Genomic DNA, 16289 nt, shown 5'->3' with positions numbered 1-16289 from the left:
CATTCACATAAGCCAACAGAAAATGTGATACTGAGAAACAACAGTCTGAGAAAGAGAGGAGACTGTCGCTACACTGCCTACATGGATTCACTATTTTGTTATGAAATGCATTTATATGTGAATCATATAGAACACAAGGAGTAGCAAATATACATGTTTATTTATTTATCCGGCCTTAAGAGCAGCGGTTCCCTAAGCACACAAGATTTTTCCTTCCGTTTTTATTAAACTTTCATAAGCCAAAAATTAGGGTGCATATATAAAGTGATGCAATGAGTCCAAAACCCGGAAAGACTTTTACCACTTCTGGATTCTTCCGTTTATTTGAACTTAAAATATGTCAGCAAATACTCCACTCATGAACGTCTGACACTTCTAAGTGTCATAAAAACGGCAGTTGCTAACAAGTAACTAAATGAAACTACTAAACATCATCACGCCGAACGATAGCCGCCTTTAGCTTAGCGCTGATAATGAGCAGCCATGTGACCGTGATGTAGTTTGTTTGAAGCCTAACGCTTGCATTTTGTTTGTGCATGTAAACTTCAAAAATCCTAAAGTGGTGTTAATGTAGAGGTTATACTGCTGAACTAAATATATCATAAACATGTGATTGCCAAAAAGCCTATTTGCTGTAATTGACCGGCCCACCTTGGTACCGCAAGTAAATACCGCTAGTAAATTATCGACGGGGGGGTGCTAGTGACTTATCCGACCGGCCCACATCTTCCGACCGGCCCACTTCAGTACCGGCCAGTCCGCCACTGAGCGTGGGCTTGGACGTGGGCGTGGGCGTCTTTTAGCATAACCATTGCATCAATTGAAACTTCTGTGTGGTTTCTCACACTTTTTCTGTCATTTCACCCTTTCGATTAATCTATATCAAATTTCAGTTTTTTTAAGGACAATTGATACTGACAATGAAGCAGAAAAGCAAATTAGTAAAAGCGGGAGGGTAGAAAGCATTGCCTAAAGGGAAAGTAGCCCTCCCCTGAGTCAACCAATTTCAACTTTTTGGTCAGGGACCCAAATGTTACGGCATCTTAACTGCAAACTTTATAAGAGAAAAATAGAGAGAGATATGATTTAACCCCCGACAGGCAAGGCCATGAGGAAAATACAAACTGTACCATACAACAATTAAGTTACTGTTTTCAATTAGGTAACAATTGCATTTTGTAAGCTTACTGAGTACATGTCTGAATAAACACCTGTACTATTGTGGAATGATTTTGTCATGATCTGTCAGTGTTTCCTGTTATAGTGTTCCCCCCTGTGTTAGCTCTGTATTTACTTCCTGTCTGATCCTTTCTATCTGCTGCCCCTGTGTTTTTGACTGCCCTCCCCAGCAGTGTCTTGTCTTTATGGTTAGTTCTTTATGTAGTGTTTGTGTTTGTCAGATCCTTGTATTTTTTATTTTTGGTAAAGTTCTGTTCGGTTCTGTTCTGCCTTGCCATGCCTGGATAACCTGGAATACAAGTTCTTCTCTGTCTTGCAACTGGGTCCAGCCTGCTCTGCTGAAATATACATAATATACATAGCCATCAAATCATGAGTTTACACAATGTTACATGTAATGTGCAGTTAATGTATGCATCATATATGCTACCGCCATACCAGGTGATATGAAGCTTTGTATCGTCCTCATTACTTCCCCTCCCCTCCCATCTTCCATCAATTTAACCCCCGATGTGCAACACAAATAGAACAATCAAACACGAACACAGCCCCGTCTCTCAGTCGGTGGTGATAACCCTTTTTCCGGACTACCACTGGTTCTCACACTCACATAAATCAGTAAACAGATAGATCTCTGTATGTGTGTGTGTAGCTGTATATTTATCACAGCGACATTTTGAGTCACACAGCGGGCTTCTGCATTCTATGATAAAGGCAAGATAATATAAGAGATAATCCCTTCCCTATTCCCTTTATCTTAACATACACAATGTATCCTTCTCCCTGTTCTCATTACTATGACCATTTCCCTGACAAAGTGATCTCCTTCACACTCACCACGTTTGGCCCTCTGTGTGTGTATAGCTGTGACACCAAGGCCAGAAACTCTCAGCGGCGTATTCACAAAAATAATTGCACTAAGTTGCACAAATAAGATGAAAAATAAACTGTGTAATTCTCATAGCATCTGAAAAAAAGGTGAAATGGATACTTACTGCTGTGCCAAGCAAAAACTTCCAGTAGCTGGTATCAGCACTGAGTACTTAGTTACGTCAATCAGGGGTAAAGTGAGGTGAGCAGAACTTTAAAGATTATGTCTCTGAGATCCTGGACATTAAATGGAAGATAATGAGACCTTTATGAGCACCGATATCGACTGGCTCTGGCTTTCAAACAGGATTCTCAACAACTTGCTTACAGGCAGAATTTGTTTGGACAGTCGATGCTTGATAACCAATCCTAGGGTCTTTCGGGGGAGAAATTAAATTGGTATGAATGATGATGACACGTGTGGTTTTGCTTCACAGTGGGGAAGTACAACAGACAAATGATGGGCCCGAGATGTCAAATCATTTGGTCGAACACAAACGGTACAAAGTAGAGTCTGATGGTGTGAGGAAAAATGTTTAACAAATTCAGCTTGATCTAAGGGGGGAGTTATTAAAGTTAAGGCAGAAAAATGACTTAAGCACCTGGATGCTAGAAGTATAACTCATCAACCATGATGACGCAAGTTCAATTCCAGCCAGGGTGTTTCAGGCTTAGCCTTTGAATACACTTTTAACATGAGTGAGCGATTTCTCCTTCATCCGTCACACATCTTTTCTGTAATACCAGATGCAAATCAGATCAGATGTATTATTGCAGTCATGTTTATAGAAGCATATGCTGCTGTGTCATCACTTGAACTGTACTTCACACCAGAAACTTGGATCTGCTTTGGTATTTACTGAAGGTGCAGTTATTAAAGTTAACGGAGACAAATAACTAATGCACCTGGATGCTAGAAGTAGAACTCATCAACAGTGGAGACTGAAGTCAAATTCCATCAGGGGTGATTCCAGTCTAGCCTTTGAATACACTTTTCAACATGAGTTAGCACTTGTCTTATTATCTTTTACAAACCTTTTGCTGTAATACCAGATGCAAATCAGATCAGATGTATTCTTGCAGTCATGTTTTTTTTTGTAAGAGTAATATATAGAAGCATATGCTGCTGAATCATCACTTGAACTGTACTTCACACCAGAAACTTGGATCTGCTTTGGTATTCAATACTTCTTATAAAAAGGAAAAAGGAAACAAAGAGAGTCTGACAAAGCCAATCACCAACGGACACATGTAGAACACTTTAAAGATGTGTTAAGGTATAGAGATCTTTGAAGATAATTTCTCTGAGATCCTGGGCCCAGGAGTTCAAAACTTGTAATCCCTATCTGATCAAATCAGATTTGGATTTTGGGTAGTTCAAAACCAAAAAACAGGATTAGGATCACTTTGATATCCGATCAGATCAGGGGATCAAATCTTCAAAACGGGTAGTTCAAACCCACAACACAGGATTGGGATCAGTTTGATCCCAACAAACTGGATTATCTTGATCCCACCAGAGGGGTGGATTTCCAGTGGATTACCAGAGCAAAATGTACTGTACAATTTATTTAAAAATATGTTTCATTATAAATAAGATGGCAAAGTTTGTTAACTGAAATAATACACAATGTTTAGCCTTCATGGCAAATCAATTTTATTTTTCATTTTTTGGTCACGTTTGTGGTGGCCTATTTTGTTTTCAACCAAATGTTGATGACATAAATGTGCATGCTCATAAAAGTATCACAACAAAGATTGTCAATCACAAATGTAATTTAGATTAAAGAAAAAATATCTTCAACAAAAGAAAAGTCCATCATCTGTCATCACCTTTCAAAAGTAATTGCGGACAATAGATGTCTCTGCAACGTGGTCTCTTGTCTTCCTTGTATTATTCTTCATATCCACTAGATGGAGATCGGTAGGATTAAAGCACTGATATTCAGGATCTAGTCATCTTGAAAAGTCTGAATCTGGATCAGGGTGATCCTATCCTGAATTGCTTTGAAATACTGGGACAAAATCTGGCCGAGTTGTCTGATCCTGGATCACAAAAAATGGGATTTCAAAATCTGATCGGATCTGATTGAGATTAAAAGTTTTGACCTACAGAGGTTTTGTTTCACAGTGGGGAAGTACAATGTTCACAGGTGAACCATAACAGACACACGATGGGCCCGAGATGTCAGACCATTTTGATCCAACATAAAAGGTACGAAGTATAGTCTGATGGTGTGAGGGAAAGTGTTTAACAAATCCAGCTTGAACTAAAGGTGCAGTTATTAAAGTTAAGGATGAAAAAGGACTAAAACACCTGGATGGTAAACATAGAACTCATCCAGCAGCTTGTTTTATCCCTCACACTTTTATGCTTTGCTGTAATACCAGATGCACCAGATAGTTTTTTACAGAAGCATATGCTGCTGAATCATCACTTGAACTGTACTTCACACCAGAAACTTGGATCTCCTTTGGTATTCAATATGTTTTATTTATATTAAAACAAAGAAAAAGTGTAAGGGAGCAAAGAGAGTCTGGCTGAAACAATGACTGACAAAGCCAATCATCAACGGACACATGTAGACAACTTTAAAGATGTTGTGACATATTGACGTGTTCTCTGATGTTATTCGCCGTCTCTTTCAAACAAGCCAGATGTTTTTCTCCCTCCCAAGAAATTCATATATAAAACTGGGGCGTATTTGCAATCCAAATTTAGTCGTATCATTTATAAAAATAGAGACAAAGTCATATTGCCCTGGCAGTTACTTGTGATCAACTATGCTCGACTTCCTGTTTGTTAGCAGTGATTGACAGCAAAGCCATGACCTTTTAAATAGAAGTGTTCTATTGAATCATATAAAACCACATACCATGTAAATAAAAACAGAAGAATACATTTAAAATGCTATATGTAGTTTATTGTGTCCATGTCCATCCAACTCATTCCAGAGAATAACTAAGAAACACAAAGTAAACCGACCAAACAAAGAACGACAACTGAAACTCAAAAGTGAAAATAGTTTGCAGATCTTGGGCTAGATGGAAACCATGTTATATTACAGTCTGGGTTTCTCTGTACATTTCCTTTTCCATTCTAATATGATTTCCGATACTAAAGGTTCATTATTCCATGTCCCAACTTTATCTTTTTGAGCTATTTGTTTTATGAATATAATCCTATTTTGTTTGTTTTTGTGCAAGGGAATGATCATGCAAGCGTGCAATGCAATACATATTCCTGATTATGGTTTACACACTATTCTACTGACGACAGGTGGCTGCCATAACACACCAACAAATGCAGAGGGAAAATAAGACTACTGTAGTAGAACTGGATGTGAACAATGAAGACAATTGGCTGTGCAAACTTTTTATGAGGACAATAAATGCATGTTGTATAAGGATGAATTAAGTCGGCCACATAAGCAGGAGTCTGACCGTGCAAAGCTCTGTAGGTGAGAGTGAGGATTTAAAAAAAAAAAAGGCCCTGATTGAAGTCACTCTACACTATCTATCCAGTGTGGTGGACGGGCACAGTTGGCACTATCTGGTTAAGAAAACCCTCATGTCTAGACGAAAATATAGTTGTATTAGGAGCTGGTAGAGACAAGAGGAGTGGCTTTTGGACTTAACTGTATTTCTCTAGTTTTGACGGCTAAATAAAGAGCCACCTACTTCCCCAAATGTTCTCTAGTCTGATGAAGTGGGGACATTTTCTGTTCTCGTTGTCTGCTGTAGAAACCCCTCTGTTAGCCCCAGTCACTAACAATGAGCTATTTCCCTTTTGATTTAGTTGTTCATCTATAAGTACTAGTCATATTCTGAAAATAACTCTACCAAGTTACTAGATGCCTTTTGAAAGTGTAAGGTAGTGCGAGGCTTTGAGAGAAGCTATTCAGTCCTCAGAGGGGTAAACGGTTTTGTCTTTTCTGTCATGGGCTGACGTTTGCTTCTGGCCATAACAGCCCAGTGTCTCGCCATGTTATATATTAAAACGTAATCTTTGTAAGGAGGGATATTGGCAAGCTCTCAGATCCTAACCATGTCGATTAATTAGTGCTTTTTTACTGGAAAGGTCAATCTGTTAGGCCTATGTAATTAATATAGGGTGCAAGCCAAAATGGAAAAATATGTTATTACTAAATTATACCTGATGTTAAAATGTTAATTCCTATTTGGTTTGTTCAAAGCGCTTTTCAGGAAATACTGCATGGAGTGTCTTGACAATAGGAATATCATGTGCACACTTACAATAGAATGGTGCAGTGATAACATATTTTTATAGGCAGACCTTGAAGTTATCACCCCAAGGGCTCCTTTGACAAAAAGCCAATGGGAATTCTCTATAGGATTTTGGAATATTGCAGAAGATAAGCTCTGTCACGTTTGTGATAGCAACATGTTTTGTTGAGCAGGATAATCTACTCATATTAAACACAACTTTTATTGTAGTTCAATAGAACTGGAAAGCAAATGTCAGGCTGACACATGTCGTCACCGCTAAGCTAAAGGCGGCTAATGTTTGGCTTGGTGACATTTAGTGGTCAAATGTAGCCACTTATTAGCAACATATACACATCAAAGCTTCAAAAAAGTGGGGTATTAACTGACGGATTCATGTCTTAGAACCAAATCTCTCAAGTTTGTGTTAATCACAGATCTTATTTCTGGCATCCAACCAAAAACTCTACGTCAAGCAAACTGTAGTGCTAAAATGCTAACTAATTTCCAGTTTTAGCCCTCCTTTCTGCACCATGTTATTAGAGAGATTATATTGTAGTTATTGACACTTTACTTCTATATTATGCTCTGCCACAGTGAACTCGTGAAATCACAAACAAAACATATATGTGCAATACATTTTCCAACTGTTGGGTAATAGAAATATTGCCATTAAGCCATGGAAGTTGGAAACATATTGAAAAACCCATGTCTCCACGTCTGAAGATTCCAAGGATATGTACCATCTGCGGTCAACTCAACATCTTTTTAAGGCTAAAGTGAAAAAAAGCCAAAGTAGTATGAAGTGCACATTTCAGCCCTTGAGAACTTCTTTCTCAATATCAAACGGTTACATTGAAAGGATCCTTCTACCGCGTCGGGTTAGACTGACATATTGCTGTCATTTTCACAACATACTTGTTGACAACAGCTTTGTTTCCCCTCATCGGAATGAAAGGGGTTGAACAAAAGCAGTAAAGTGAAATGTTTTTTCTCGAGTGAAGGGAAAAATAAACACTTAGGCAGTGTGCTTTAGTAAATGTGCTCCTATAAACTCTCCATTTTGTATCTACATCGCCTCCTTCACACATAAATACACACATTATCCACGCCACCCACCTTCATCCCCATCATTGGCACTGACGGTGAGAATGGCGAAGCCTACGTCAGCGTCCTCATCCACATCGACTTCATAGGACGCCTTTGCGAACGCTGGCTTGTTATCGTTCACATCGCTGATGAAAACACGAACATACGCTGTGTCTGAAAATAGATAAGACAGAGTGAGAGAGAAAAAGAGGATAAACATGAGGTTGTTCTTATTCTGTCAACAAGAACACAAACATCTGTCTATCTTTCATTGGATAGCAACAATGTATTCATTTTTTAGCAGCATGCACACACATACACAGATAGGAAAGTCATGTAGACAAAAATAAAATCTATTTTTTTCTTCCATCAGCCATTGTCTACCTCTTTTAAATCTGCTTCCACTATTCTTGTCTTTTTCACCATTAAATCCAGCTTTTTTAAAACATTTTTTTTCCCTCAGCTTCCGACTGCAGGCTGAACACAGTACAAAGCGCCCTGGGGGCATCGGTGTAAGGCTCAGTAGTTGAACAACCTAACACACTAAGCTTCCTTTGATATGGGTATCAAAACGAGCATAATTTGCAACACACGCTTCAAGATGAGATCAATTATTTAAGCCAGGGCGGAAGAGATGCTCCACAGTTCAGGGCACAGATCGCTAACTAATGCAGCCCCTCGCAACTAGAACAAAACAAGTCGCAGATGTCAGACCTTCGCACGTGCTCGGAATCTGTCAGAGGGAGAGAAAGGTAGAAGGAAGAAGACATGATCATGCCTGATCCACCCTCTCATCTGATAATGCTACCTGTTCATTTATGCTTTGACACTTCAACCACTAGAACTCACACACCTAACCACACCCCACACATCAGCTTGTAAACATCAGAAAGGCTTGGTAAAAGTGTGAAAACACTGTTTATCAAGGTTATTTCGTGACCAAGACATCCTGCCGCCTGTTGTGATGTGACTTGATTAGTGCAGTTGTTCAAGGTTTAATAAAAAACAAAGTAATTATCATGCCTTCCACCTTTTTTTCTAGTACAGTATTTCTTGTAGATGCCACTTGAGAGTTTGCACCTTGGAGCTTTTGAGTAATGTGATGTTTTGTGAATTAAAAAAGGTGTTCAGAATAATTACTGTCTGAAATGTTTTCACTATATCAAAGTGTTGTTACTGTAGTTAGAAACAGAAAACAACTTGGAAGCTCTTCACAGATCACATGATACAAAACGTCATTATTTATATCTGTTAAAAAACAATTCTGTATGTAATAATACTGTACAAAAAACTGAAAGATGGATCATTGTACTGATCCAATTGATCATGATTGTGCAAATGGTAACATAAATACTATATCCAAATAAAAATATATGAATATATAGTAACTATTTCAATATAAAATTACTCATGAGATAACCCATTTGATTCTCAGAGTGCATAATAGGGATATGATTCTTAGGAGGGTTTTTCTAATGACTTCACATCACCATCGCTAAGCTAAATGCGGTGAATGTTTGGCGTGATGAAGTAGTTCATTCAGCTGCTTGTTAGCAACCGCCGTATCAAAGACACATAGCAGCTTCAGACATTCACCAGTGCGTCTTTACTGACACATTTGATGTCATGGAATAGACGTGACATTTCTTTAAGTCAGTGTTACCACAGACATTATTTTAGGCATCTAACTACAATAACGTTTTTCTAGAAGAGGGAACTGTAAGTGATACGATACCATCCTCTGACAGTTTTTATTTCAGTGAAGTTCCCTTACAGTTAGAACTTAGTATAATAAACCGGCGCGTGCATGGGAGCAAGTTATAGTAGATAGATTTTCAGACTGCAACCATTTAATAGACAAAAGTATTTCTGACATTGAGAATACTTCTTTGAGAGCAGGATGGGATGTTGTACAAGGAAGCTGAACAGGTCGGGGAAGAACAGCCTTTGATTTGAGGAGCGTCTGGCAATAAATCAGATTTATATCAATTTTATCGTTTGAAAATGAATTATTAATGATGTTTGGAAGAAAATAAATCTCCATTTCATCAGTGACTGAGGGGATAGTTTGGTATTACGCCTTTGTTAAATGCAAAACAATACGTTCTTTTGCAAACCTTATTTATAATTTCTGTTTTCTTTTGTGTGTTTGAGCCCACTTTAAGAAGAAAGTTAGGTTTTAACAGCTCCTCCAGATGTGTTGCTGATGTGTTCCCACCACAGGCTTAACAGATTGCTAAGTAACATTCACACTAGTCTACTTCCCACTTTAATCGACAGAAATTGCAATTATATTTACTTGATGATGCTATGTTTTTGCTGTGTGGTTCCGTGTTAACTATCTGTTAATTTGCCTGTCATCCAGCCTTCTTCGTGCCACCTCATCTAATATTCACCACACAGAAAATACAAATAAAAACTCACAAAGCTTAACGGCGGTCTCTTTGTCTCCGCTCTGCTTAATATTTTACTTCTGTTAACACTACCACAAATGTCACAGTGAGCTAAACCTAGAGAGAGGATGTGTCAATAATCTATGATCATGTTTATTAAAAATAGATCCTGGTCTGTCTTGGTGTTTATTCAACACCTCTCTCTGCATCCACCCATCTGTCTCAACATCTGTTCACTTCTCCGCGCGTCTCTATTCTACCGTTGGAGCATGTATGCATTTCATCTGGCAGCAAATGAGAGGGAAATGGAGAGACTGAGGAAGAGGGGGAGACAGACGGAAAGAGAAAGATGGCTTTTGGTCATTCAGCAGGGAGAGATGAGCAGATGTGGGGAAGAGACGGCAAGAAGAAAACAGAGATTATTGCTGCCTTGAATAAAGATTCAGGGTCTTAAATGAAGTCTACAGAGCAGCTGTCGTCTTTTTTTTTTCCTGCTTGCCCTCTTTTTCAGTCGGTATAACAGCAGCCACCATCATAATAAAAACTAGATTAACGCTCTAATATTAACTTCATCTAAATCCTTCCTGCAATCATTTGTTTACATTTTCCCATGATAGCGTTTGGTTCAATAACCGGTGAACTCTTCTTTTAAGTGCCACTACACATTATATCTCAAATAACTAGAGAATATAAAAGTCTGGGTGGCTGACATTCTTGTTTACATTCATTTGATTAAGGTCGAGTATTTTCCATTTGCATTGGTAGCAACTGCATTAAATGTAAATGCTTCAACTGCAATGTCTTAAGTTAACGACTGCGGTTTGTTTTGACTCATTTTAATAGAAAAGCCCTTCCAATGAATGGGTTCAATGCTAACAGGTGAATACAATCAAGCAGCCATGCATAATGCTTAGTTTAGAAAATTCATTGCAGTAGAATATGTTGTAAGAATATTTCAATGACATGATGTCAAATTCATTATGGTTTAACTGTCAAAGTACTTTCACACCAGTTTTTTCCCAATTTAGGAGCAATGGCAGTCGGGTGGAGGCAGTAGGCCACACTAGCCATGGATTTGACTATAGCTAACTAGAGTTCCAATATGCCCATAAAACTATTATTATGTACCATAAATATTAAGTACAATGTTTGTGAGGAGCCTCCTGACTTCAATTTCCTTGTGGCACCCAAACCTAAGATCACCATGCGTGATGCCAAAACGTTATTTTTGTATTGCCTATTCAATCCAAGAACACCCAGGTGTGCTCTTATGTGCAATGCCTTGTCTTTTATGCTGCAACGTAAACATTTCCCAAATTGGGATTAATAAATACATCTTATCTTATCTTATCTTATCGGTGATAGGGAATAAATGACTGTTCTTCCTCTAAAATACTGAGCAGCTTCAGTATTTTTGGTTAAATCTATGTCCAATTACGTTTAGAAAAACCTTGTTATTGATCAGTATTAGCTACTTGGTGGCTAACCTAGGTTAGCTTATTGATGAATGTTAGTCCACATATTCCCATGTAGCTCTTAAAAATGACCTCGTGTCATTTCTGATGTTGTTTGATGCCATACCAAATTCTCAGACAGGTGCAAATCAGACCCTGATTGACTCCCTATAGTCCTAAAGTATTTTTGGCTCCACCTGAACCCTAGGACCCCACCTGTTATTATGGTCTGTTTAACATTACGTGTTTTAGCCATTCAATCCAAGAAAACATGGCCTTGATCAGACAGTGCTCATTATGTGTCATGATCCTAGTTTTCTGGATTCATTTGAAAAGTGTTCTCCCCCTGTGTCTTTTTATTTCCTGTCTCTGTGTGTTTTCCCGCCTATTTGTATTGTTTGTCCAGGCATTTTTAGTTCACATTGGCCCTGCAACCACCTGATCTTCTGTACACTGGCAAGTCATCTCCTTGTTAGTTCTGCTTGTATTTAAATCCAGTTTTTTTGTTGGATTCTTGTTTGTGGTCAGCAGAAATTCTGTTCTGTTTTCCCTTGCCTTGCCTGGACCAAGCCTTAAATAAAGATAGTTTCTGTTAAGAGAAGCTGTCTGTTGCATTTTGAACCAACCTTCTCTGTGTTCTGTGACTGTGTGTGTGTATGTTTCGAAAAAGAAAAAAAAAAGAGGTGAAAAACCTAAGAGGTATGACGCTGGAAGAACAGATGTACGCAAAAGAACACAGCTTACACCTTGGCATCGAGCAATCGTAATTATGATGCCAGAAAACAATCAGTCAATGTTATGTTATTATGCTAGATGCAACATAACTGCAAATCTAACTTTAATAGAGTTCTATTTGTCATCCATCACCATGGCAACAAGTAGACTTTGAAGATGAAATAATAGCCATGCTGTTCCAATCAGCAACAGAGATCAATACTTCATTATTGCCTCTGTTGGTGGAAATTGTTTAGGTACAGCATGGTAGATCATTTCAATCGAAGAAAATGAGAACACAATAAAGTAATACAGAAAAACTTCAAAAATGACAATAATAACCTGAATGTATTTTAGCATCTTACTTGGCATTAAAGATGGATTACATGCATCATGAACAATCACAGAGGAGAAGGTTATTTTTATAACTTAAGGGAAGATACCACGCTTTGATCTTATATATTTACATTAACTTGAGTTTTGGTCTTTTTGGGATCGGACACAGACCTTTTGACTCTGCTCTGTAGCACTTCAAATGTCTAGTCTAGATTGATGGAATCATTCTTCACTAATTAGAATAATCTGGTTGGTTTTATTAGGTCAGAAGAACACTACATGCCTTAGATCACAGTGGCAATTGTTTGGTGTAGGATGAAAATGGTGCTACAATAATACAATGATATTCAAGAAAAAAAAATTGTAGCAAGAGTTTGTCGAAGGTCCTTTCCATGGACACAACAAGTTCTATTTCATTTTTGGTGTGAAAAAGACCTTGATTCAACATCATCTAACACATTGGGAAGGAAGCAGAATGCCAGTTGAAAGCCAGGTCTATCAGGCCAGGATCAGGTGAAAATCCTGGGCAGCTTTTTAAGATATTCAACACATCAAACATGGGTTTGATGTTTAAGTGTCCGCAGACGTTGTGTACTATAGAAGTGGCTTTTCTTTTAGTAAGACATGGTCACATCTTTTTGTGGTACAGGTAAAAACCTATTGAGAGTCATGGAAATATTGCATGTTTCCTTTGTTTTCACTAAGTTAAATCCACATGTTCCCTTCTGTGTACTGTTTCTAATCGATAACTACATTGCCATAGGACAGTAATGGCTTTACCTTGATACCTTACAATTGCTGTTCCTAACTCTAACTGGACGAACTGCAAGAACACCAGAGAAAACACAACCAAACCATCAATTTACAATCTTCAGTGCAGTGTGAGCCTAACTTACCAGAGTTGGGTTGTCCATGTTTGCCAGGCCGAGCTGACTCCCAGCCATCCACAGACTGAACCTCCAACAGGTAGGAGCTTTTGGTCTCGCGGTCAAACACAGTCTGAGAGTAGATGAATCCCAGCTCGGGGTCAATACGGAAGTACTGGTGGTCTCCACTGCGGTCCTCCAGCAGGGAGTAGGAGATCTGTGGGAAGGGTGGGAGGAATGAGGAAGACACAATTAAATATACTAACAGGCACTGACCTGTTACTGAATGAAAAAGCAACATTACAACTCTAAAGACAGTATGAGTATGTGTGAGTGTTTTTGTGTTTTTACCTTGCCATTGAGACCCAAGTCGAGGTCAGCGGCTGAGACCTGGAAAACCAAGGTTCCTGATTCCGCCCCTTCAGTGACCGAAGCCTCGTAGATGGAGGAAGTGAAAAATGGGACGTTGTCATTTACATCTAGAGAAGCAAAGAGGATAGAAAGAAAGAGTGCGTTTATGAACACAACAAACACTATACCAATCAATGAGTTGTGTTGTATGTCTTTTGAATTTGATGGAAACATCATAAATGATTCATAGGGTTTTTCCGGTAGGTTGCCTGAAGCACCAGGTGGTAACCTCCAACCAAGCAGCATCCTAGCAACCAATGGTTTAGGTAAGTAAATAGATAAGTTGTTAGAAATAATATGCTCAGTAGGGACTTAATTGACATGTTATATCTCAAAGATCCCAAGTATCACATGAGCACAATCAATGACATGTATTCTTTTCTAGTTCCCTGCATTATATGTACTCTGTTTAGCCACATTTGACAGCTTGTGCATATCTTTTAAGGGTAATTTCAGTTCAATAAGTGTCTTTTTCCGACTGTTATTGCCTTTGTGAATACAACACTCACTTGCCGCACAATGCACGTGGGCATTTGGACCAGTTTCTGGGTAAAATCAATTGCAAAGAGCCTTTTTCTCTCGCTGTACTCCATTGACTTCCATTGCAATTTAGCACTTTCCATTGCAAATTCAATTGACTTTCCTGTTAATGACATTTAAAGCCCATCAAGCTTGGGATCTCTCCCACATTTATGATCTTTTGACCCTGTATTATGTAACAAGACTCTTCAGAGATTCTGACTGAACACTTTTAGAAGTTCCTGCTTAAATCAAAAGGAAATTGTACTTCTATGGTTTTAGCTTCCATACCAAAAAAACATCCTTCATGTGAATATTAATTTAGAACTGCAGAGAAAAACACATTTCCTAATATTATTTATTTATATGACCTTACGTTACATTGTCTTTTTATTGGATTTTAGTTTGTTTTATTCACGTGTTGCCCTTTATAACTATTGTTTGAATATATTTTCTTCTTTAGCTCACTTAGATTGTAAACAAAAAGGTAACATTTGTAATACTTTTCCGGAGTTGTGAATTAACAACTCGAGTATTGCAAACCGCTGAGCAGTGTTTTGGTTTCTAAACATTTTTCAGACTCTTTTGATCTCAAACATAATTTACTGGATCAATCTTTGTTTCATCGGTACTTGACACCTCCACATCATGCAGAGATGTTTCTAGTCTTACTTAGTCAATTATCTTCTGATTACATTTCCTTTGAAATCATTTTAATTTCCTTTTCTTAAGCCTTCTTAAAGTTGACTACGTAGACAGTAAATACATTTAAAAAAAAATAAAGGTATAAAATATAAAGGTTCTTATTGTTGGTGAATAGTGGCAGCTTTAGGGTTCTCTATGATATTGCCAATCAGCATCCAGGACTGTGTTTGATTTGGAGATTCTAAGCCTGGAGCCGTTGATAGAGTGAAATCAATATCCAATCTGTTAAGACCTGCCTATTGTGGGAAGTATAATACAAAATAAAAAAAACGATCAGTATTAGCACCATGGTGGCTAAGTTTTGTAAATCCACTTATTAAAAAGTATCTCTGAAAACTGACCTATTGACTTTTGATTTTCCAAGCCCTGTTGGGATACCCTGTTTCCAGAACCGAGATGTCAAAGTGGGTAGAACATGATCACTCACACGTATATAAGATTAGCCAGGCATAAAAGTAACACAACATTTATTATTTACGTTACTATTAATGACAACCTGTTTGTTATCATTGTGGTAGCAAAAAGAACCTACTGTACTAACTGCATTTATGGTGAATCATTTATATCCCACATATATGCTAGGTTCAAAGGGAACTTCATATCATTTGTTATCGCATTCTACAATACAATAACACAAATTCCTTTGAGTTTGTTTGCTGATTGTTATTGATTATACAGAATGTATTCAATGGCTAGTCTTACATTATCCCTGTAATACAAAAAATATTGTTTATTGACTTTTTCAATCCTTTATTTACAGTGCTATGTTGCCATACATTGTCAATACAAACTGAAAAACCCATACATTTATGGGGAAATGCATCATGGGACGTTACTGGTGAGACTGTCAGACAGTGAATTTAAAGTGGCTTCTGCCATTATGAAATAGTATAAAACACCAATGTACCACTCCAGAGGCCTGTACGACGAGGCCGGATTTTCGCTTAGCGAGCTAACTTCAGGGAAAACTCTGGGTTTCCGGTCCTACGGCGCTGGTTCACTTCTTAGCGGGCTAGATCTCCATGGTAACTTATGCTGAGCGGCTAACCTGGTCCGGAGCAGGTTAGGTTGCAGGCTAAGAGATCAAGTCAGTGAAAGCACCGCCTGCTGACCAATCAGAGCTCAGTGTGCAGAGTTTAAAGCGATCAAGTCATATTACAGGAGAAAGGAAATACAGTTTAAACACCGACTGTGTGAACGTGAAAATTAATAGAATATCACCTCCCATCTTCAGAGCAATCTGACTATTATAACATTAGCGTTAAGAAAGCTTACTTAAAGTGGACCTATCATGCTATATTTGAATAATATAGTATAGGACCATACCTATATAAGGCATATTTATACTTTTTTTTTTTCAAAATACCAAACAGATCATGCATTTTAGCCATGTCTCATTTTGCTCAATTTGACATTTTTTAGCTCTGTTTTTGCAAGGGCTGATTCTGTGAGAACAGCACCATCTACAGGCCTGGCATATGTACTACAGCGTCTCCAGCGCTTTCGAACGGCAATGGCCGTGGCTG

At 38.2% G+C, this 16289-nt stretch overlaps 1 protein-coding gene across 1 annotated transcript in view; it reads right to left on the bottom strand.

Moving 5' to 3' along the window:
- Nucleotides 1-16289, bottom strand: part of si:ch211-186j3.6 (neural-cadherin) — a 437178-nt gene that overhangs the window by 192175 nt on the left and 228714 nt on the right. Inside the window, 3 exon segments of the mRNA XM_034117220.1 lie at nt 7396-7539; nt 13159-13345; nt 13480-13607. Coding sequence (XP_033973111.1) covers nt 7396-7539; nt 13159-13345; nt 13480-13607 — 459 coding nt within the window.

Source organism: Trematomus bernacchii, unplaced genomic scaffold (genome assembly GCF_902827165.1).
Source record: "Trematomus bernacchii unplaced genomic scaffold, fTreBer1.1, whole genome shotgun sequence".
Lineage (NCBI taxonomy): Eukaryota > Metazoa > Chordata > Actinopteri > Perciformes > Nototheniidae > Trematomus > Trematomus bernacchii.
This window is presented reverse-complemented; position numbering and strand designations above follow the sequence as displayed.